Raw genomic sequence first — 23,538 nt, forward strand, 5'->3', positions numbered from 1 at the left:
GAAAAAAGTCAGAATTCTGAGAAAAAAGTCAAAATTCTGAGAAAAAAGTCAGAATTCTGAGAAAAAAGTCAGAATTCTGAGAAAAAAAATCAGAATTCTGATTATTTTTCCCATATTAAACTGAAATTAAATTTAAAAATCAGTTAACTTTTTTTTTTCAGTGGCCCTAATCCTCTTCCGTAGATAAGAGACATTTTGCCAATGCCAAAATAATAAAACACAATTTCATTGCCTCATTTACCTGCTCAAATTAGGGGTAAATACACTTAATTTAAGAATTTTTATTTCTGATTTCTAGATGTTTTGTATCCAGTGAGGGTGGTGATATGAGATGTACTCAGAGAAAGAGATAGTACAGCCAGTAGAGGATGTTAACGAAGAGGAAAGCTGTAGGGAAGACGGTACGGGCATGGCGATCAATATTATGTGGATTTTCCACTATGAAGACAGCAGCTGCTCTGCGTGAAGCATCCTTCACAGATGACAGGCCACAGCCCTGACTCTGCGTTTTTTCTGTTGAAGCAGCATGGTTCTTAATGTCACTGTTCGCTGGCTCCTCCGTCGGCTCCTCCGCGCTGGGGCCCACGTCCGCAGACTGGTTTGGTTGGCTGGAGCTGACAATGGGGACCATGCCGTTTCCATTAGACTCTACAAACTCCCTCAAAAGTTCCTGATAGACACACAGATGCATCAATGAATGAAAAACTTTTCAGTGTATTTAGCAGAATGTTAAACCTTGGTGCTTGTTCCATACCCTGTGAAGATCCTCTATGGTTTGATTCTGCATTGTGTAAAAATGAGCACAGGCGTATTCCAACAGTGCACCGAAAATGAAGGTGAAACAGATGCCCAGGTAGACGTCTATGGCCTTTATGAAGCAGTTAGCGTTGGGCAGAGACGTACGGGCCCCCATCATGAGAGTGGTCATGGTCAGGACGGTTGTCACTCCTGCAGAAACAATCCAATTGTGATTTGGAGTAGGAAAAAAATACAATATATTCACAGAAGGTTGAGTTTAAGAAGAAAAAATGACGATTCCACTGCAAAAAATGGAAATCTGCATGAGTTATTTTTGCTTAAATTGAGTGAATTTTAGCTTGAATTGAGCAGATAAGTGAGACACCTTGCCAATGGAACAAGACAATTTACATTTAAAATAAGAAAAAAACAATTGCTTTGTCTTATTTCAAGTGAATATTGTCTGATTGTCTTATTTTAGGAGTAGAAATACTGATTCCATTGGCAAATCGTCTTATTTACCTACTAAAATTAAGGTTAAATACACTAAATTTAAGAAATTCTGTACTTATTTCTACATGGTTTTTGCAGTGTCCTGCTTTGTTCACTGCAAAAAAGGAAAATCTATACAAGTTTAATAAACTTGAATTCAGCATTTTGGTCTTATTACACTTGTTTTTCAATGTATTTTCTTAGTAAGACTGAATATTGTTAAGATTATTTGCCTTGTTTTTAAGCCTGCTGTATGCTTATTTTGAGCAATAATTGGTTAGAGGACATTTAATTCTAAGCAATAATGACTAATAAATGAGAATAAATTGCTTAAAATAAGAGAAAAAATCTTAACGAGTAAAAGAAAAAATAGATTTTTATACTTGATTGAAGTTTTTTTGGATGCTTAATACTTGGACATTATGTTCTTGTTTTAAGAAATCTTACCAAGTCTCATTTGCTTGCTGCACTGGCAGATTATTTTGCTAAAAATAAGCAATTATTCACTTAAAACACAATATTTTTTCTTATTTTTTAGAAGGCATTTTTTGTTGTGTTTGCTCTGCACTGGAAAAACGATCTAGAAATAAGTAAAACTGTCTCAAATTAGGTGCATTTACCCTTAATTTGACTAGGTTAATGAGATGATTTGCCAATGGAATGAGTATTTTTGCTCTTAAAGTAAGATATTTAGATAAAATGCACTTGAAATAATAAAAATGCAATTGTGTTTCCTTATTTAAATATAAATGGTCTTGTTCCATTGGCAAAATGTCTGTTATACCTTCTTAATTTAAGAACAAATGCACTTATATTAAGAAAAAATGACTTATCTACTGTAGATTTAGATTTTTTCCAGTGTGTCAATGTTAAACTTTTCTAAATTTGTTTAGGGAATTCTTTAAATTAAAAACACATTATTTATTTCAATGATAGTTTAGGATTTTTGAAAAATGTTAATAGTCGGTGTCCTAGTTCCAGTAGTAAATTAGGATAAATTTATTGCTGCAGCAGATTTTAGGCATCCTAAAACATTTACCTCTAAAACGTCGTAGCAATTTATGGCAGCACTATTTTATAAAGCTGTAAAATGTGACATGTTTGTATTGGATGCTTATAAACACAGGAGTCATTGCTCATTTACAGGGAAACAGGCAGGAGGCGGTGCAACAACATGGACCATCCTGTGAGAAACGTGGTCTGCAAACAGAACATGTAAAGCCTTTGCTTTCAGAATAACGACTGAAATAAAGACGTTTAAAAAGCAGAAATGTTACTCGGGCTTAATTAAAACTGTTTGATAGATTTTTTCCATAACAGTTTCTTCTCTTTTTTTTTTTTATCGCCCTGATCTTATTTTATTTTTTAACACAGAATGATCACTGGTGAAACTTTATAATAAACAATCTTATGTTAAGTGCTCTCTCCGGTATGGAGTGAAATTGCTCCACTATTGTTGCATCACAGAATGTGTTTTGCAAACCTACAAATGAAACTTTTAAAAACTTATTAATAAAAAAGTGTTTTAAGAATAACTTGTAGTGTTTTCTGAGATTCGTTTCTTTTTAAATTATTTTTTTAAACCTTATTTACATTCAATGGAATCTTGCACAGATTAAGTGTGCAGAAATCTTTTGCTTCTGGGCTATTTTTAGATTCCAGGGGTTCGTTTCAATAAGCAGGTTAAACAAATTCAGATACAACTTTAAATTGATCCATCCTAAGGTCAGAAACTCTGAGTTTTTAATTTTCACAACAGCTGCTATCAATTAGTTCAGTCAACTCTAAGTAGGTCCACTCAGAGTTGATCACCTGCGTAACAAGTATGAAAAGTCATCATCAGATTTGACGAGTCACCATGGCAACAGGAAGTGAAAATTTCACCTCACTGGAACTATAGATTTTTATGCAGAAATGGAAAAAAAAATATGTACAAATGACAGAAGCGGTGCAACAGCTGCAAAGGAGAAGATTGCTGATCGACTTATTGCAGGATATGGCAAGCCGTTTTTACATTTACTAAAAGCCAAATAAGATTCTTCCTGATCAAAATCACATTTCTAGTGGGAACAGTAACAAAAGAGGTTCTAAATTAAATTTTTGTAGCAGAAATTGAATTTAAGAAAGTTAATAAAAACTAAATTTTACTTGTAGGATTTATGTTTTATATATCTAAAAATACTCAATTTGACTGATTTCAGGTTTAGTAAACATAGAGTTTTCAGTAGTGAAAATGAACCAGTGCAACAACTTAAACTTTATTTTTACACTATTATATTTAAAAAAAAATTGACTCTTTTAAGTTGCTCTCTTTCAGATTTTGCTTTATAAATTAATTGCTTTTAAACTTAGTTTTACCATTTACATTGTCTTCACTATAAGCTTAATACAAACGGTTGCATTTCAGTTATAAAAACATTGCTAACGTGAATGAAGATCTATCAAAATGTATCTTCATTCTTCACTCCATAGAAACACCGCCTAACAACTAAACAGAATCTGATCCGTAAAACGGTATTTGGATGGAAGGAAACGTATAAGACCGGAACAAAAAATTGATTTTGAAAATAAAATTTTACAATATAAAATATGTAATATAGAAATATAAATGTATATATATATTTCTTTTCACACAGCTAATTTACTCCCAAACCTTCATTTTGGTTAAGATGTTTTTCAAAGTATAATTTCTGGGTTTTACATCTAATCAAAATTTAATTTACAATTTATAAAAAGTATTATTTGCTTGCAACAATAATGTTACAAAAATCCTTCCATATGCTCCTATATAGCGTTTCTTTGCACCAGTGGGGTTTAAAAAGGCAGCAGTTTTACTAACATCTCCTCCTGACCAGCAATCAGCTTTAGCCACAAGGTCCAATTGATGATTTATGCTCAGTGAAGATGCCAAGACGGTTATCTACAGCCGGTGAGAAAATGAATGCTGATGACCTTCCTGCCAGCACTGCACTTCAAATATTCTGTGAATACTCCTTTCAGTAGAGCAGTGGTCCTTCTATTCAGTACAAAATCCCAGCGGATAATTAATATAAAAATGTTTTCTTTTAGTAACAGCTGTAAAAAAAAGAAAAAAAGGTAATATTTTATTTTACGTCTATTGATACACGTATTTAAACAAAAACTGTTTAAATCTACAACCAGGCAGTTCCAGTATTTCTGAGCATTATAGTGCTGTTTGACTCCCATGACATCCCTGTATTTCAGGTTGTAATCTGTTGACCTGAGATGACATGTTTCTAAACTAATCATTAAAAAGTAGAAATAAGCTCCGCAAAGCCTGCAGTAGTTTATTTAAGGGGAATGTTTTGTGTTTAAGCTCAGATATTTATCATGTGTATTTCCTGGAAAGAGAATCTGACCCACTTTTTATTTTTTCACCAAACCTGTAATCAAAAGCAGAATAAATTAAAGAGCTCATATTTTTGTTTGGATAGGATTAATGGAACATTATGGTAAACATACGATAAAAGCCATACATTTCACATTTCACTCAATATATAATATATTTATTTTTTTATGTATATGGTTATGACTAGTGTTGCACCGATTGCAGTATGGGGCGGGGCCTCGATCAAGCACTAAAATGGTGGTATTGGTATCAGTGAGTACCAACAAATAGGGCATAGATACCATTTTGAGAGCAAAAAGTTTATTCAACTATTGTCACCCATTCCTGGGAGGCAATAAAAAGTTCTACTGGATTCACTTTGCATTACCGTATTTTCACGACCATAAGGCGCACCGTACTAAAAGGCGCAGTCTCAGTTATGTGTGCCATTACTGTATTTAACACACACATAAGGCGCACTGGACTATAGGGCGCAGGTTTTATATACCGGTACATGTCCTCTACTACGTTTAAATTCCATCTACTGTATATTTAAAAATAGAGCGGGAGCAAAACTGAGTATGATTGTCCTTTATTCATGTTTATTACAAAGTTTTAATCAAACCCATCGAAGTCATCATCCTCTGTTTCTGCACTGCAAAAAATGGAAATCTGTATGAGTTATTTTTGCTTAAATTGAGTGAATTTTGTCTTGAATTGAGGTGATAAGTAAGACACTTTGCCAATGGAACAAGACAATTTACATTTAAAATAAGAAAAAAAATTGCTTTGTTTTATTTCAAGTGAATATTATCTAATTGTCTTATTTTAGGAGTAGAAATACTGATTCCATTGGCAAATCGTCTTATTTACCTACTAAAATTAAGGGTAAATACACTTATTTTAAGAAATGTTGTACTTATTTCTAGATGGTTTTTGCAGTGTGAATTAAACAGCTGCGCTAAATCAGACATGCCAATTTCCCCTTCTTCGCTGTCAGAGTCACTTTCCGTGCCGGGCGGCTCCTCGGAAATGATGCTGGCTTTTGCGAAAGCTCGAACAACAGTTAGCCCAAGCATCTATAATCTGCGTCTTCTTCACCTGTCGGAGTTCGTTTTCCATCTTCCTCCACTTGCTAACCATCAATTCATGAATCTTGAATTCTCTCGCTGCTGCTCGATTTTCATGTTCCTCTGCGTAGCTGATATACTTCAGTTTGAACTGTGCTTCATAGGCGTGTCTCTTTGCCATTTTCAGGGTTGTTAAAGGAATAGCACACCCAAAACATGATTAGCCTTCATTTTCTACTCACCCCCATGCTGAACAACACTCTGGAGTACTTTTTTGATATCTCAAATGCATCTGGAGATCTGGGAGGCTTCTTGCTGTCTGCTGACATTCAAATAATGGAGGTCTATGGCGCCCGAGGCAGAAAGGTCCATAAAAGTCCACAAAAACGTGTCAATATTCCTCCATACTGCTCGTCCAATGTATTCCAAGTGTCCTGAGTGGGTAGCGTCCATTATTTACTCGAAACGAAGTCATTTAGAATGTTTTTAGAGCATAAACAGTAGTTTATAGGATTTCCTAAAAGCGAGTTCACGAGCCTACGGAAACTGCGGCAGACCAAACCAGATGAAAGTGCGCATTCAGCGTCTGCTCTGCCGATAATGCAAGCGTTGAAGAAGAAATGTGCTGTTTACCTGTGCAAAGAAAGAAACAACGAAAGAAAAATGTCTGAGGACTTCAGTGTTGAGGAAGAGCATGAGTTCTTTGCCGAGCTGAATGCGCACTTTCATCTGGTTTGGTCTGCCGCGGTTTCCGTAGACTCGTGAACGCGCTTTCAGGAAATCCTATACACTACTGTTTATGCTCTAAAAACATTCTAAATGACTTCGTTTCGAGTAAATTATGGACGCTACCCACTCAGGACACTTGGAATACATTGGACGGGCAGTATGGAGGAATATTGACACGTTTTTGTGGACTTTTATGGACCTTTCTGCCTCGGGCGCCATAGACCTTCATTATTTGAATGTCAGCAGACAGCAAGAAGCCTCCCAGATCTCCAGATGCATTTGAGATATCAAAAAAGTACTCCAGAGTGTTGTTCAGCATGGGGGTGAGTAGAAAATGAAGGCTAATCATGTTTTGGGTGTACTATTCCTTTAAGACAACAATGTTCTGCATAAAGCACATACCTGTTCTTTTATACACAATCCACGCCCGCACTTCCCCCTTTAACGTTCTCATGGCGGTCTCAACAATGTCCGCAGTAACAACACACATAGGGCGCGCCGCACATTTTGAGGGACAAAAAAGACTTTTATATGCGCCTTATAGTCGCGAAAATGCGGTAGTCTTTTTCCTGCTTCACAAAGGTAGGCAGCAGCTTGACAAAGCCATGATGGCAATTATTTTACATCCAAGTAGTCTACAGTTTTTCATATACACACACACACATCAATTTCAAACAGATTGTCTCGGTATTGGCCGATACTGCACAGCCGGGTATCGGTGTTGGGGCCAAAAAATGGCATCGGTGCAGCACTAGTTAGGACAGACCTAAAAGTCTGCAACACCATGAAGCAAACAGAACATGAGCCTTAAGAAAAGCTAGGAAAATAGAATATGTTACATTTCAACCTAATCTTTAGAAGCCCATACATTCATGAACCAATGCATCTTTGCCTTGAACATCACATGTAAGAGGTGATAAAGAAGTCCACAGTCACATCTGATATAAAAAATACCTCCATATGTGCACACAGCCCATTAAAAGCAATACTGCACTGACAAACTGATCCATTTCTCCTGTTTCTTCATCCAGTCAACTTTGCACGGTTACTTTAATGAGCGGTCTTCTGTTTGGTGCCTCTGGTTCAGATAACGAGATCCAATCAGCTGTGCTTTTCTTACATAGAACCTCTGCTGCCTAGTTAGAGGCTGCCTGGCTTTCTGTTGTTTGCCGGAACACGTAGCCAGTTATGATGCCCTTGATGCGGCTCAGACTGGAGCTTTTGCTCCGCTATTACATTCAGCAATGGATGTAAAACTCTAATACTATTTCATTTTCTCTTCACTATAGAAACTATAGTGAAGAAAACTTCTTGGAGAATGTTGGGAAAAATGTCAAATTAACTGATTTGCTTCTTGAAGAAAATAAAATTTCTCATAGTCACAATAGGAGGCAACCAGACTTTGTTTTCTGATCACATTCAACACCAATCAGGTTGTCTTTACCAACTAACTTGCACTATTGCATTGAGATGTAACATGGAAGTCGATTCTTCTAATCACATTTCAAGTCAGATCAAAGACAAAGACCCGCCCGTCGTCTCCTGGGTTGTTGGGAGTCTTTTTTGCGTATTTGTTTTGTGTTTGTCCATTTGAATTATGATGAGTCCTTAGAAAACCTCTTCAGAATGAATTCTAGGACCAATCAGTAGATGATTGCAAGCTGAAACTACAATCATCCTTCTCTGTTCAGTCATGGCTTTTCTGTTTTAACAAAGATGGCTTCCTTCTTAAACAAAATAAAAAAAAATCAGCTTGCCTCTGACTTTTGCCTATTTTGTGGTTTCCATGTCCCAGTTGATGGATAGATTCCTGTTACTCTTTGGCTGTGACTCCATCTTGGAGAGAAATATCAGCTGTGCTGCTGCCATCAACACCTTTGTTTTAAGAAGTTGGAGATCGGCCTGTTTTCCAGTGTAGTCCTGTTTCTCTGACTGTTACTAACTAGATGTGCTCTCTTCATCCTCTGACATGGGAGCTGGCTCGGAGCTCGTCTCCCTGGCTGTGTGTTTCCTGGACGGGGCCGCCTTTTACAGGTCTACTAGTGGTTCCTAGAATTTCTAAAAGTAGAATGGGAGGCAGATCTTTTAGTTCTCAGGCTCCTCTCCTGTGGAACCAACTACCAGTTTTAGTCCGTGAGGCAGACACCCTGTCTACTTTTAAGGCTAGGCTTAAAACTTTCCTTTTGATAAAGCTTCTAGTTAGAGTGGCTCAGGTTATCCTGAGCTATCTCTATAGTTCTCCTGCTATAGGCTTAGACTGCTGGAGGACATAGGGACCCCTTTTTCATCATTCTATCTCTATTCTCCCACTCTGCAGAATCTGTTAGGTCAATCTCTAACGTTCTGCTCTCTCTGCTTTTTCTCATAGTAGCTTCATCTGGTCTGTTCCTGTTTGGCTGTGACTCCATCCTGGAGAGAAATATCAGCTGTGCTGCTGCCATCAACACCTTTGTTTCTAGATGTTGGAGATCGGCCTGTTTTCCAGTGTAGTCCTGTTTCTCTGTCTGTGACTAACTGGATGTGCTCTTTTCATCCTCTGACATGGGAGCTGGCTCGGAGCTCGTCTCCCTGTCTGTGTGTTTCCTGGACGGGGCCGCCTTTACAGCTGTCTTTTGTATCTCTGCTTCTGTCTCCTTGAACCCCAGTCGGCCTCATCAGATGGCCGCTCACACTGAGCCTGGTTCTGCTGGAGGTTTCTTCCTGTTAAAAGGGAGTTTTTCCTCTCCACTGTCGCCACAAGCATGCTTAGTGTGAGGGATTGCCTTCGAGTCAATGAGTCGATGCAATCAGCTGGTTTTCCTTGGATAAAAAATTTAGAGAAGTGCCTTGAGATGATATTTGTTGTGAATTGGCGCTATAGAAATAAATTGAACTGAATTGAATTAAATAGCACAGGTAATTTCTTAGACCATATACAAATAGATCTATAGTGAAACAGTTGTTAAATTTGTTCCACCTTATCGAATGACACCGTCAGCCATCTTTAAATCCACCAAGATATTTGGTAAACATTTGGTTTTATCATCAGGCAGTGGCCTTCAGCACAAACCCAATATCCAGGCTGACTGGCCCTCAGTTATCAACACACAAAGCCACAGGTAGGTGTTTGGCAAACAAAACAAGATGTTTTTAGGTTAAATACAGTATAAATATAGCATTGCATTCCATGCTTGTTTCATTTGAGCTGTTTTGAAGACTTCAGTCTTTGTTCTGTCCAGCAGAACCAACCGACTGTAATGAAGCTGGAACAGACTCACAAGGACTGGAGAAAAAAATCCCAGTGTTTCAAAGCATCAAACATGTAAGGATATAATTACAACTAACCAGCCTAAAATGGAATTTAATTCGGTAGGTAATTATAAGCCCAAGCTTATCAAAATACAAAGAACAAACAAAGAAATCCAAACCTTTTTCCTATTGCACTAGCAACATTTTTTTCTGTTTTGCATGGTTCCTTTAATTCCCCCATTTTAATTTCAGCATAATTAAACTTGCTGGGGTCTTCAGAGGATTGCCTGGTGTAACAGAATCTTAATAAGCTGAAACTACTGACCGATGCATGTTCGAGCTGGGACTGATGACTGGCTGATCCAGAAGGACACCCAGAAGAGAACCACCAGCAGGATGGAGGGGACATACGTCTCCAAGATAAAGAACAAGACATTCCTGCGCAGGGAGAAATGCAGCACCAGCTTGGGGTAATGACCTGTGTTGCGACATAAAAAACAATGCAGTTCTCTAAGCACATAACAATGATGTATTGCAAACATCTTTGCTTCGCCACGACTCCGCTGTGTACCTGTTTCGTACACAGCCTCCGACACTGATGTGTAGTAGCTCTCCACGCTGTACTGAGCCAGCCGCAGGGTGTCCAAACCCTTCACTGAATCATTCCCTCTTGTCCAGTAGAACACCACGTCCTGTATGTTATAGCCCCCTGAACATGCAGCACACAAACTCTAACTACCAGTTATAGCATCAAATCTGCACAGCAATGCAGTGCCTACACAAATTAATACTCACAACAACAATGATGAGGATGATGATGAAGAGGAAAATGACAGAGCTAATGGAAGGCTGATCTGTGGTCAGTCACATAGTTGATAGAGGGTTGGTGGAGGGAAAGTACTCACAGCTCTCCAGCTGCAGGGTGCACACCTGTTTGTCCATGGGGTATTTGGTCAGATCCATGTTGCAGGCAATCGTTGCTGTGATGCTGTAGAGTTTTCAAAGCACGAGTGTCAGAAATGTTTTTTTTTAACCTTCCTTCCAAATATAAATATCCCTTCATTAATGAAGCACGAAACAGAAAACGATTATTGAAAGCAGAAAAACTATTTGAAAAACAGAGATTGCTCATATTTTGTGTGTTAGAATAGAATAGAAAAAAGGCCTTTATTGTCCCATAATGAGGAAATTCTGGCGTTTACTGCAGCAAAAAATTATAGAAAAAATTGTCACACAAATGGGGACTTTACGTATAAGAATTACATAATAGTGAAGAGTTAAAAGATAAACAATAAAATACTATAAACATTGAATTGTGCACCTGGAGAATAAATAACCCATATAGAGCTACGGACATTTTTATATTAGCAAGAATTTACCATCTGATTCATTATTGAGGTTAAAAAATGTCTTGTTTAGTCAAATACTAACATAATATATCTGTCATGGTCTTGGTTATGTTAAGTTTTCACGTTGTTCCATGTTTTTCTTTGTTTTATAGCTTTATTGTTATTTTCTGGATAATGACCTGTGTTGCGACATAAAAAACAACACAGGCTTTCATCATTTAATTTCTCAGAACGGTCATTGTCTTGGTTTAAATCATATTTGGAAGATCGTGAACAATGTGTTGTCATTAATAACAGTAAATCTGTCTTCTGCAAAATTGCAACAGGGATTCCGCAAGGAACCACTTTAGGTCCGGTCCTTTTCAGTTTGTATGTCAATAGTCTTCCTGACATTTGTCCTGAAGTCAATCTGCAAATGTATGCTGATGACACCATTGTTTATACATCGGACAAAAGCGGTACTGTTGTCAGTGAAAAACTTCAGAGCAGTCTGCAGAGATTATCGACATGACTAAAGGACTCTTGCTTAACTCTCAATACAAATAAAACAAAGTGCATTTGCTTCTCAATTAAGAAAACATCATTACAGTCTTTGAACATTCAGATCAATGGGGTCCCTATTGAACAAGTATCACAAGAAAAATATTTAGTATTAATTCTGGATGCTCAGTTAATTTTTAAGAGCCATGTCGATAAAATCTGCAAAACTGTTCGATCAAATATAAACTGTTTTAAAATTATTAGACATTGTTTGACACTTCACTGTGCAGAGATGTTTCTGAACTCACTGATCCTCTCACATTTTACCTACTGTCTGGTCTCAGACTAATCAAACTATTCTCAAACCACTAGCAAGTCTTTATAATCAGGCCTTAAAGGTTTTATATCAAAAGCCAATTGGATTCCATCATTGTCACATTTTGGCTAAATTTGGCATTTTGGATTTTACAAATTTCCTAAATTATAACGTTTTAAAAATGATTTTTAAGTGTTTAAATGGACTAGCACCAATACCATTAAGCGATTGCATACAGAGACTGCAGGGCAATAGCAGATCTACCAGAGCAGCTTTGGATGGAAATTGTAAGGTCCCCTTTGGAAGAACCACTTTTGCTCAAAGTGGATTGTCTGTGAGAGGATCTGCAGCTTGGAACTCACTTCCTGTTCACTTAAAGTCTGCAACCAGTTTTAGTATGTTCAAAAATCAAACAAAACTCTGGTTATGTCAAAAACAGACCTGTACTCAGTTTTTATTTTATTTTATTTTTTTACACTTCTCTGTTTGTATATATATTATGTTGTGTTAGTTCAAATGATTTCACTTCAATTTTTAGAGTTATTTTTAAAAGCCCATCTAGGGACAAGTGCTGCGAATTAGCTGTTGCTATTGCACGATGCTGCAAACATGGGACTGCTGATTCATTCAGTTTGTCTATGTAAATGTGTGTCTGTCCCTATCAAATAAACTTTAAAAAAAAATAAAAATAAATAAATATTTGAGTTCTTAGGTTTTTCTTTGCTTGCCCCCTTGTGTTGGTCTCCTTTCTCCTAACTCCTTCTAGAAGCCTCTGTTCACACCTGCTCCCAATCAGCTCATTAGTCCTGTCTTTGTTCAGTCTCCCATAAATACTCTCCCTGGGCAGTTCCTTTTCTTTACTCAGCTCCTCATGCATGTTTTCTGTCATATCTCCATGGTTCTGGTTTATTTTGCATGTTTGTGTTGGATTTTTTTTTAAATTCCTGCCTCTGTTGCCTGTTGAAAACTCCATTAAACTACTGAAATACTATAAGAACTCACCTCTGCATTTGGCTCCTCAAAAACCTCCACTTCACCTTGACAGAACTTGTTGAAATTCAGAGATATTATACCAGTTTAAAGATCTTATATTAGCTGTCTTTCCTGCTACATATCATTTTTATGGTTTTACCATTATTTGCATAATTAATTATCTGTTTTCTTCTCTTTAATCCCATCATCTTCACTGGAAAAACGATCTAGATATAAGTAAAGATTTCTTAAATTAAGTGTATTTAATCTTAATTTGAGTAGGTAAACGAGATAATTTGCCAACGGAATGAGTATTTTTACTCTTAAAATAAGATAATTAGATAAAATGCACTAGAAATAAGACCATGCAATTGTATTTTCTTATTTTAAATGTAAATTGTCTTGTTCCATTGGCAAAATGTCTCTTTTTCCTCCTCAATTCAAGAACAAATGCACTTATTTTAAGAAAAAATGACATCTAGATTTCCATTTTTTTCCAGTGTTGTAGTGTTTAATCCTAATTCAAAGTTAAATTAGGTAACAACATTCCATTCTAAGATGAAATGGGAGGAGTTTATGTTGCTCAGAGTAATTTGTGAATGAGAGCAGCTGTGCTGCACCGTGAGAGGGAAATACGTCTACAGGCAGTACACGAGTTGAGGGGGGGTGGCATCCCCCTTCTTAAAAAAATCTTTAAAATAATCTACTATACATTAACACTAAAGCCAATAATATTGTCCTTTCAACATTTAGCGGGATGTGTGCTAACGATTAGCTTGAGCAAAATAAATAAAATGAAAGAAGTGTTGTGGTGGATGATCCTCCCACCACCACATCGCGTTAGTATTTTTTTTCTTGCTTTATATTATATTACAGTTTATTTTTAAGTTGGTTATTTCTTTTAGACAGGTATTTTCTAATGGGTGCACACTTTATTTAATGTCTGTTTGAATGGTTTATTTACACTTGTTCTTTTGTTTGAGGTGCTGCTGATGCAAACCAGCTGGAGGAGGAAACCTGGAGCGTACCATTTTTGAAAGACTGACGGGGGAGACTTGTTTCAAGTTGTTTTCAATTAGTTTGTCACTTAAATACTCACTTATTGTTTCTGCTAAGTAAAAGTTAGTTTTGCTTGATTTGTTTCATAGAATGGTTAATTTTGTATTTATTGGTTCTTTTGTTACGTAGTGCCTCCCTCATGTGGTAGACTTGGGTTACTCCATCCCTTTTTAAGCAGCCTTTAGTTCTTTGTTTAGTGGATCCTCAGTTGACCTCAGTTAAGTTGGGCCCAGATCCATGTTATTTATTATTTAAGATATTTTGTATTGCTTTTGAGCCTTTGTTAACAATTTTTTGACACAATTAAATGAAAGTACTTTTTCAAATTTTGAACACCTTTTGTCCTTATTCAAGTTTGGTCCCTCACAAGTGTCCTACCATGACTATGAAGCTTAACCTGACTCTGCCAGATGGATTTGCTCCGCATATCCATCTGGAAACCTTCCGTTGAAGTAATTTTGGGAAGGGGCGAAAATACTGGTTAGCTGATTGGCCTATGTTGGTGATAGACGGGCCAAATAAACCAATCAGATCAACGAAGCATATGACGTACTAACAGAGCGACGACAAAAATACAACCACAAGCCAGTCGGGAGAGCAAAAACATCTTTTCCTCTGAGAAAAGCCTCCAGAGCAGTGTTTTGCTCTTCTTTCAGTGAAGAAATACTCTGTAATTCCGATAAAACTTGCTCGATAGCCAAGCTAACGCTAGTTTCATCAGCTGAAGCCGCCATGTTCTTTAGACTGAACTGTTGCGCTTCTCGTTGCGTCATGCCTCAACCCGCCTCAAAGCCAACGCTGATTGGACGTTGGTTTGGTGAACGGCTCCAAATTTTCTTCAACGGAGAGTCTCCAGACTGATCTGCGAGTGAAACCTTGAAAGCTCGCAAGATCAGGATGGTCTCACGAGGCTACATGAAGCTGATCCCAGTGGGAAATTAGTCCCTAACTATGTAGGCGCAGTGATAGCCATGCTAACTATGTACGGGCAGTGATAGCCATGCTAACTATGTAGGGGCAGTGATAGCCATGCTAACTCTGTAGGGGCAGTGATAGCCATGCTAACTATGTCCGGGCAGTGATAGCCATGCTAACTATGTAGGGGCAGTGATAGCCATGCTAACTATGTAGGGACAGTGATAGCCATGCTATCTATGTAGGCGCAGTGATAGCCATGCTAACTATGTACGGGCAGTGATAGCCATGCTAACTATGTAGGGGCAGTGATAGCCATGCTAACTATGTAGGGCAGTGATAGCCATGCTAACTATGTAGGGGCAGTGATAGCCATGCTAACTATGTAGGGGCAGTGATAGCCATGCTAACTATGTAGGGGCAGTGATAGCCATGCTAACTATGTACGGGCAGTGATAGCCATGCTAACTATGTAGGGGCAGTGATAGCCATGCTAACTATGTACGGGCAGTGATAGCCATGCTAACTATGTAGGGGCAGTGATAGCCATGCTAACTATGTACGGGCAGTGATAGCCATGCTAACTATGTAGGGGCAGTGATAGCCATGCTAACTATGTAGGGGCAGTGATAGCCATGCTAACTATGTAGGGGCAGTGATAGCCATGCCAGTCCAGAGACTGACTGCAGTTCTACTCTAAGGTTCAATGACCAGCACACCTGACATGTAATAAACTATACCATGCATATGGTTTCAGTTTAATAGACTATATTAATTAGGCTATGTATGCTTCCAAAAAAATAAAAAAATTACACCATCCCCCTTCTTTTTTTCCCCAAAACTAGACTAGTGTCTACAGTCGATGACTCGCAAAGTGGAGGATGATGATCATTGCCGTTGGATAAGTTTCTATAAGTTCTTCACACCGATATCATCCCTCAAGCTCAGTTAAACTGGAGCAATAGAGGCACAGAGACTTATATTTGATGTCTCAGCATAAAAAATGCTCTCTTATGCACAATTCATGTTTAACTTTAACACTTATTGAAATCTAGTGATAGTTTATTGACCATAAGATGCCATAGCGATGTCATAAATGTACATTTCAAAGGTTCTCTGTAAATGAGAGGAGCTTCTTGACTCATGCTCAAATTGACTTGCCACCATCTAGACACACTCATGAATCAGTGTCTGTTTTAATTAAAGCAAAGCTGGGATGTAACCAACCGTAACACAAAGCTGATCTTTCTTTTCCTCTTTATAGACTCAAACCAAAGTTGTGCCTCAGGGTGACGAGACAGAATAAACGTCGAGTCAAATTTTCATAGAAGGCAAGGACATGGTAAAAAAAAAATCAAACAGTCTGGGGAAGCCGAAGCATCACCCTGAAGTAACATGACTGAATGATGACGCATTAGTGGAGTAAAACCGGAGGCCAGAGCATGGCCGCAAATAACAGAACCATGAAGAAGAGCAACATACCGAAGGGCGTAAAGGACGGTGCCGTTACTGAATATACGTATGAGACGGTTCTCCACCGTCACATCATGGAGGAAGGAGCGCTTAGAGTCTGGGATGAAGGTGTCAGGGATCCATAGCAACGACACCAGCCGTCCGTCTACACTCACGCTTTCATTCCCGGGAAACACCAGCCTAGAATCCCGCCAGCGCTGACGGAGGAAAATGGTTGCAGTGTAGTCCTGAAAGCATTAAGAAGACTTTAGATTATATTTTTCCAATCAACACATCCAAACAGTAATATAGAATGAAAGGGAGCGGGGTAGACCATGTTTATTTCAGAGATGGCATCGATGCTGGCGATATCCAGACTCATTCCGATTTCAACTGGACCTTCTGTTGTAAACAAAGATTTTGGTCAAATTTAAATCTGCACCTAAAAATCAATGGCTCTGATGGTAAAGGTTCTCCGTCTAATAATTACCGTTGAAATTAGGCCTTAGGTAGCGGTTATATCCCTTCATAAGTTTTTGGATGGTGGGTAGGAGCTGAGAGTCGTTCCATTCACCCCAGTGGTTGTTAGGGATCATACAGCCACTGAACAAATCAGAGAAAAACAAAAGGTCAGGGAAGAAGGAATGGAAAACACATTCGGGATAATTTCAACATCACTTCTCTCACCCCTGTGTCATGGTTAGACAGATGAAGAGGAGCTCATTTAGCCGGAAAGCCATTGCAGATCAATAGGGGGAGGTCAACAGCGCTGCTCGGATAATGCAAGAAAAGAAATGAAAAGCATTAACTCATAATTTTCCTTCTGCTTTACCTTAGAAAAGTTTTTATACTCTAAGGGCCTGACTTTCAACGATTTCAAATCAGAGGCACCAAATTGCGCATGCAATTCCTTTTTTAGTATGTGCCGTGGGCTTAGGTTTGCATAGGGACCATAGGGACATGTCCCTACCAAAATTTTGGAAGGACCCATTTGTCCCTACCAATAATTGGATGTGAGCAACATGTTTATAATTTACTATACAGCAGCTGCTTCTTTTCCTCTCGCAGCTTCTCTGCCTGGTAGCTGCAGCTGCCTGCTCTTTCCTGTCCCTTTCACATAGCAGCGCATCAACTGTGCTGCACGGTTTAACTCTCTGATTATTCTGCCTTAAGTTCCGCCTTCTCTCTTTCTGATTGCGTGTTTTCTAGTCTGTATGTGCGCGCGCGCGGGTGCTTGGAGCGCGAAAAAAAAAGACGCTAAAATAAATTAATATTGGGCTACGAAACTAGTCCAAATAAAAAAACGTATTATCTACGCTAAAACAGGTGAAAGCTTCTGATTGGAGTTCTGTAAAGAAGCAGGAGAGAGTTTTTTGATTTGTGGAACTTGAGAAATGTAAGTTAACAACGTTAGGATTTCTTTTATTTTATCTTTTAATCAGATAGCCAAAGGCTCCTTAAAGAAGATCTTTTATGAAATGAAACCAGGTGAAACAGAAACGTTTAAACCAGGGGAGTTGCTAGGCACAAAGCTTTACTGGGGCACTGGCCCCCTAGTGCATATGCCCCTCCTTCCATACATAAATACAGACAAGCACACTGCCCAACCCTGATACATTCCTACCAAAATTACCAGTTGAGATATTAATGAGTATAAGAGCATATTTGTTTTAACAAACATGAACATTTTCAACATTGCAGCTATAAAAAATAAGACATCAACAACTTTAAAAATAAAAAGTTTCCTTATACACATTCTGAAGTAATCATTAATTCCTAGGTTTCCGAGTTTTAGTTCAGGGGAAAGTTTAACTCAACCCGAACTAAGTTTTCCTTTTATTTTTTGAGCATTAAAGTGTACCTCCTATTTTTCATTTTTGCAAAGTGGTCAATCACTTGTGACTCAGCTTAGAAAGTTCTTCCTTTTCAACTGATAAAATAGCAAGATGATGGAGCCTATCTTGTCCCATTGTGCACCTCGGCCAAGTGTGGAGCCTTCTCAACACACTGAATGACCTTTCACAACTCCATCTGTAGACTGGGATTGTGAGGGAGATCTGGATGACCTGCTTTAGTGTTGGGAATATGATGTTATCAAGCAAGTTGAAAACACACTGTATATCCTTGATAACAAGGCTTTCTTTTTTAACCAGGAAAAGCTCAAACCATTTTGAATTAAATGAACGTTTTTTTACTCCAAATTTGCCCCAGGGGATAGTGGGACAACTTCACTTGTTTAGGACCATCATGCTTTCCCCCTAAGTCCCTAATGTCCCCTTCTTGTTTGTGGAAGCTGGTTGTTGCATCCTCATCACCTTCATGGTCCTGTCTCTCCTGTCTTTCACCTGTCTCTTGCCTGTCAGTCTCGCCTCCTCCTCCCTTTCCTACTCCAGCACCCTCATTCTCATTCTCTACAGCAAACATAAAAAAAAACGCAAATTTATAATTATGTAAATATCTATCATATTACTTATAACGTTCCTAATGTAACTGGTTACATTAAATCACTAATTCATTACGGGACCTTACCTCCCTCTCTCTCATCTTGTTTTACTGCTTCCCTGTCTCTGCTTCGTGTGAGGAATTTCCTGATATCCATCTACAAACCAATGCAGTAATTTTCAGTTAGTATCTTATAAATCATGTGGTTTCACTGGGAAAATAATAAAATTGACAGGTAAGAAACATTACCAGAACTAAAAATGCGTCGCGGCCGCACAGTGTCCCATCCAACTCAGTTGAGAGCAGCGTGTTAGTTTACCTGCAGTTCATGCAGTGACATGCGGTGACGTGGGGGCGCTAATACATCCTCAATTTGGAGTTACCAACACACTTGCTGCGCATTTGAGTAGAAATATACGTCTCCTTCCGTTGGAAATATCTAAATTGATGCATTAAAAAAATGTAATACTGTTGCAAATATTCATGAGATTTATACTGGGGCACAGCTCATTTATACTGGGGCACGTGCCCCAGTAAATGGGGTCTGGCGACGCCGATGGTTTAAACGTTTCCTTTGGAGGAGTTCTGGATGGAGAATACTGACAGACAAAAACTTTTTTTTTTTTACTTCTTAAATGCTAATTTTTTTTTACAATCTTGGTATAATTCCTGCTCTATACTCCAGTTTATGATTAATCAATTACTAAATTAGTTCACGATTATTTAAATCATTTGTTAATATGATTGTTTCCGTCATAGATAAAATACATGAAATTAGCTACACAGAGTAACTACAGCCCAGATGTACAACTACTAATATTAATACTTTAAGTGCTCAGTGTCAGTTCCTCTTCTAGTTCCAGTGCACATGTAAATACAATACATTTCTTTGCCGTCTCTTGAATGTATTATTTTGCATGATCCAGAGAGAGCACATTAGATTAAAAAAAAATAAGAGTGGGGTTTACCTCTGCACAATTCTATATCTTCAAAAGAAAACACAGGATAAATCCACATATTATAGACTATATTTGGTTAAACAGACACTGTCTTAGTCGCAGGTAAATTTAAATGCAAACCTTTTCAAAGTGGAAAAAGTCCTAATTCCACATTCATCAGAGCAAGTTATGCTTTAAATATTGATAAACAGCATCTAGTGCATGTAGTGCTTATAAGATTTGTATTAATGTAGCAAGAAATTCTGCTGTTCTCTTTAAACAAAATGAGCCCTGAAGCTCACATTAAGCATAAAAAAGAGCATGCATATTTTTGCAAAGGACCAATGAAACTGAAGAATAGTGTCCCTACCAAAGTTGAAATCAAACCTACGCCCTTGGTATGTGCAAAAGGAAATGGGGATAATAATGATATTTATTTAAAAAAACAATGGTAATACATCAAAATAGTTATAGTGCACCTTGTTGCCTGTCTCAAAGTTTTTAGAACAAAAATAAAAAGGGGGAAAAAATCCCTCGGCTTCAAGTTTTTTTTTTTTTTATTAATTTGATTGTACCATTGTTATTTATGATGGTTCCAATTTCTTTACTTGCACACAGAATCTTTCTCCATCCTATTTTACTTTATATTAATGTCTCCTTTATATTAATAATAAGTATAGATATGTTTGCATGTGTGTTTACTCCTGTCTTTCAGAAGTAATAAATAAGATGCAAAAACTGCAGCTGCAGTTGAGTTTCTGATTGCATGTGGTAAATGTTTTTTTATTTCCATTTGTGTGGTTTTGTCGTAAGAATATGATCTACATGGTACTAAAGAAACACAAAAAAAAGGTTTGCACACTCGGCTGAAGAAGACAAATCACTCTGCACCTTGGAAGAAGATCTGCTGTATTCATTCAAACATGTTGGCTCCTGTCTTCTAACATGTAAACCTCCTGAAGATCAGGCCCTAAATCTTTTCACTTTTTTTTCTTGTAAAACCATAAATATGACAGTATTATGGGAGGATTTTAAGTGATTGAAGTGAAAACATTGAAAAATAAAAAGGTTTTATAATAATTGAACTTTATTGATCTCATGTTACCTCTGCATTTAAACCATCCCCTTGGGGAGCAGTGGGCTGCCATTTTTACGGCGCCCAGGGAGCAGTGTGGGGTTAAGGGTCTTTGCTCAGGGAACCAGAGTGGCAGTCTGTATGGGTGGGGCTCGAACTCACAACCTCAGGATTCCAAGCTCTATGCCTTAACAACTAGGCCTCCGCAGGTTTGCTATCCATTTTGCTTCAATGCAATTTGTATCCAGTTTATTTCTATCTCTTAAGTCACAACACATGTAAACTCAAGGCACTTTCCAGTTCACCAGATCATCCAATCAGATTGATTCAAAGTTTTCTATCTAAGGAAAACCAGCTGATTGCATCAACTCATTGACTCTTCAGCAATCCCTCACTGCAAAAACAATCCAGAAATAAGTAAAAAAATTCTTAAATTAAGTATATTTACCCTTAATTTGAGCAGGTAAATAAGATGATCTGCCAATGGAATGAGTATTTTTACTCTTAAAATAAGATAGTTAGATAATATTTACTTGAAATAAGACGATAAAATAGTTTTTTCTTATTTTAAAAGGAAATTGTCTTGTTCCATTGGCAAAGTGTCTTACTTACGTCCTCAATTCAAGGAAAAATTCACTTATTTTAAGAAAAAATAACTTATTGAGGTTTCTATTTTTTGCAGTGCTCACACTAAGCATGCTTGTAGCGACAGTGGAGAGGAAAAACTCCCTTTGAACAGGAAGAAACCTCCAGCAGAACCAGGCTCAGTGTGAGCGGCCATCTGCTGAGGCCCACTGGGGTTCAGTCTGCATAAGTCATCACCGTGTACCTCAATGTTTAGTTTCATTTTCAACTACAAATCTTTTTAATTCTGAGTATCCCCGTAGCATGATGAAACCACCACCATGTCTGTTAATGGGATGCAGCAATGTGCTTTGTTAGTTTTTAGAGCCTTACTTCTGTTAAAGCAAGATTTGTGGAGTGCTCTACTTTGATTGTTAGGTTTATTCAATAATGATTATAAAATTAATGTGTGTGTGCTTATGAAACACTGGAGCAAGGAGATGCTCCACTCTGTCTTGTGATTCAGTTGGTGGGGCATCCTGTCTTATGACCTGATCAATTGTTCTGTCAGAACAATACTGTTTTGTAACCATGTGTTATGTTCTGGTAATAAAAGACGACTGCGGGAGGGGGGGTCGGGGAAAGAGTTGGAAGTTGGATTGGGCTCTTTCCACTTCTGCAGGAGCTATTGAATCTCTTTCCTGTGTGGACTCAGTTTCTCTTTTACAAACCTACATTTTTTAACCTAACAGAGATATTACTCTACCTGCAGTTATGCACTGCTTTTCTTTGGTCTCTCAAATAAAAATCTCAAAGGGGGGAACATTGGAATTTAGTAAGAATAAGAAGACAAGGCGTTCTCCTCCACACTCACTACAGGATGCCACAGCTTCACCATTGGATGGCAGCGTCTGACAGGAATCCGGTTACTCACCCCAAGGGGAATCTGCAGCCACTCTAACTCCTTTGAGCCTATAAAACGGTCCTTTGTCTTCACCATCAAGTGCACAGGAATCTCGTATCGATCCTCTCCTCCCCACCAACGTTAATGTGTCACTAGCCGCCTCATTTTTACTGTTGCACACTCATTTGCACCACAAAGATCCTGAACCAAACCAGGATTTTAGTCTTTTCCTGTTGGATCTTTGGTTTCTGCATAAAGGAATGTGATGTGGTCTGTTGATTCATGCTGTCATAGCCTCATGATTTATTCACGCAGCCTCACCAATAAATAATCACGGCAGTAAATCATTAAGGAGTCTTTGTTGTCACTGTATGTAGTGCCCTCCCTTCCTACAAATTAATCTCTCTGCCACTAATAGAATTTCAGCGCGCTTAAAGTCCTGCTGTTTTACAAAATTATGCAAATCCATCATGCATGTTTATATTCCTGAAGCAATCATTGCATTGTGCTGAAACATCAAATTAAACACAATTAGAAGGAACTACTTTAAATTCCTTATGATTATTTTACTAAAAAGTATTGTTTTTGCACCTAAAATGATCAGGTATCTTAAAATTTTAGTCTGTAAACGTATTTATTTCTCATGTAGAAGTTTTCCTTACCTGCTTTGATGTCTGTCCACCTGTCTTGTGGCTTTTCTTGTTTCACTCAACCTCCTCTGCAGCTTTATCCTTTGTTTTCACCCTTCTCTCCCGCCTCTCTTTATATCCCACGTGTTATGAGAACGTTCTCCCCTATTTTATTCCTGATTAGATCCCGGCTTCCCTTCAGGAAAGCAAAGCTCCATCTCTATCCTGATGCAGGAGCCACGGCTGGTTGTTTGACTGTTTGTGCAACTCCCACCACGTCTCTTCGCAGCCGCATTCATCAGCCCACTGAGCCCCATGAGCATACTCCCCTCCCTCTATTTTCCATTCTTCATCCCTTTTCCGCTTTACTCTCCTCAGCCTCACATTGGAGCTGCTGCTTCCTTCACTGCCTCCTCACTCGGAGCAGATCCATGTAAGGGACAACAGTCTAAGCAGCATCCATTGGAAAAATGGGGCTCAACACAACATAAAAACGTTTTATTTTCTACACCAATACAAACATTTTTAGTGGTTATTTTCGAAGACCTTTACTTCTCTCACAGAAGAAGTGATTTTTTCAAAACGCCCGCTTTTGTCAAACCCTTTCCTTGTTTTCTGACCTCTGGTGGCAGATCTCAGTCTCTTTGATGGAGAACATTTTAGTTACTTTCTTGCAGCAAGTTTAACAAAATCCTTTGTGACATAATTCTGCCCTTTTTGAACTTCTTGGTTGTGTTGAAAATGTTCTTTTTGGATTCTCAGTTATGCTTTATTTTATGTTATTCTGTGTTTGTCATGATTTATGTCATTTATGAATTCCCAGTTTAACTCTCCCTT

At 38.1% G+C, this 23,538-nt stretch overlaps 1 protein-coding gene across 1 annotated transcript; it reads right to left on the reverse strand.

The window, feature by feature from the left end:
- Positions 1–309: 309 nt before the first annotated feature.
- Positions 310–23,031, reverse strand: LOC119780961 (gamma-aminobutyric acid type A receptor subunit pi). The gene is made up of 10 exons (XM_038281223.1): positions 22,735–23,031; positions 16,837–16,918; positions 16,640–16,752; positions 16,484–16,551; positions 16,180–16,397; positions 10,512–10,594; positions 10,178–10,315; positions 9,932–10,084; positions 755–948; positions 310–670 (listed from the first exon to the last, which is right to left on the reverse strand). The coding sequence occupies exons 2-10, from the start codon at positions 16,887–16,889 to the stop codon at positions 338–340; spliced, it is 1,353 nt and encodes a 450-aa protein (XP_038137151.1). The 5' UTR covers positions 16,890–16,918; positions 22,735–23,031; the 3' UTR covers positions 310–337.
- Between the last annotated feature and the right edge of the window lie 507 nt (positions 23,032–23,538).

The sequence above is a fragment of the Cyprinodon tularosa genome, unplaced genomic scaffold, assembly GCF_016077235.1.
Source record: "Cyprinodon tularosa strain WSP-4 unplaced genomic scaffold, ASM1607723v1 ctg169, whole genome shotgun sequence".
In the NCBI taxonomy this organism is placed as follows: Eukaryota; Metazoa; Chordata; class Actinopteri; order Cyprinodontiformes; family Cyprinodontidae; genus Cyprinodon; species Cyprinodon tularosa.

Bases quoted from the DNA above. Each gene is read 5' to 3' on its own strand.
- LOC119780961 (XM_038281223.1), bottom strand. From the start codon at position 16,889: ATGGCTTTCCGGCTAAATGAGCTCCTCTTCATCTGTCTAACCATGACA. The intron at 10,316-10,511 runs GTGAGTACTTTC...CTGCATGTTCAG, and splicing joins CACCCTGCAGCTGGAGAGCT to GGGGCTATAACATACAGGAC. The intron at 949-9,931 runs GTCAGTAGTTTC...TTGTTTCTGCAG, and splicing joins CCCAGCTCGAACATGCATCG to GAGTGACAACCGTCCTGACC.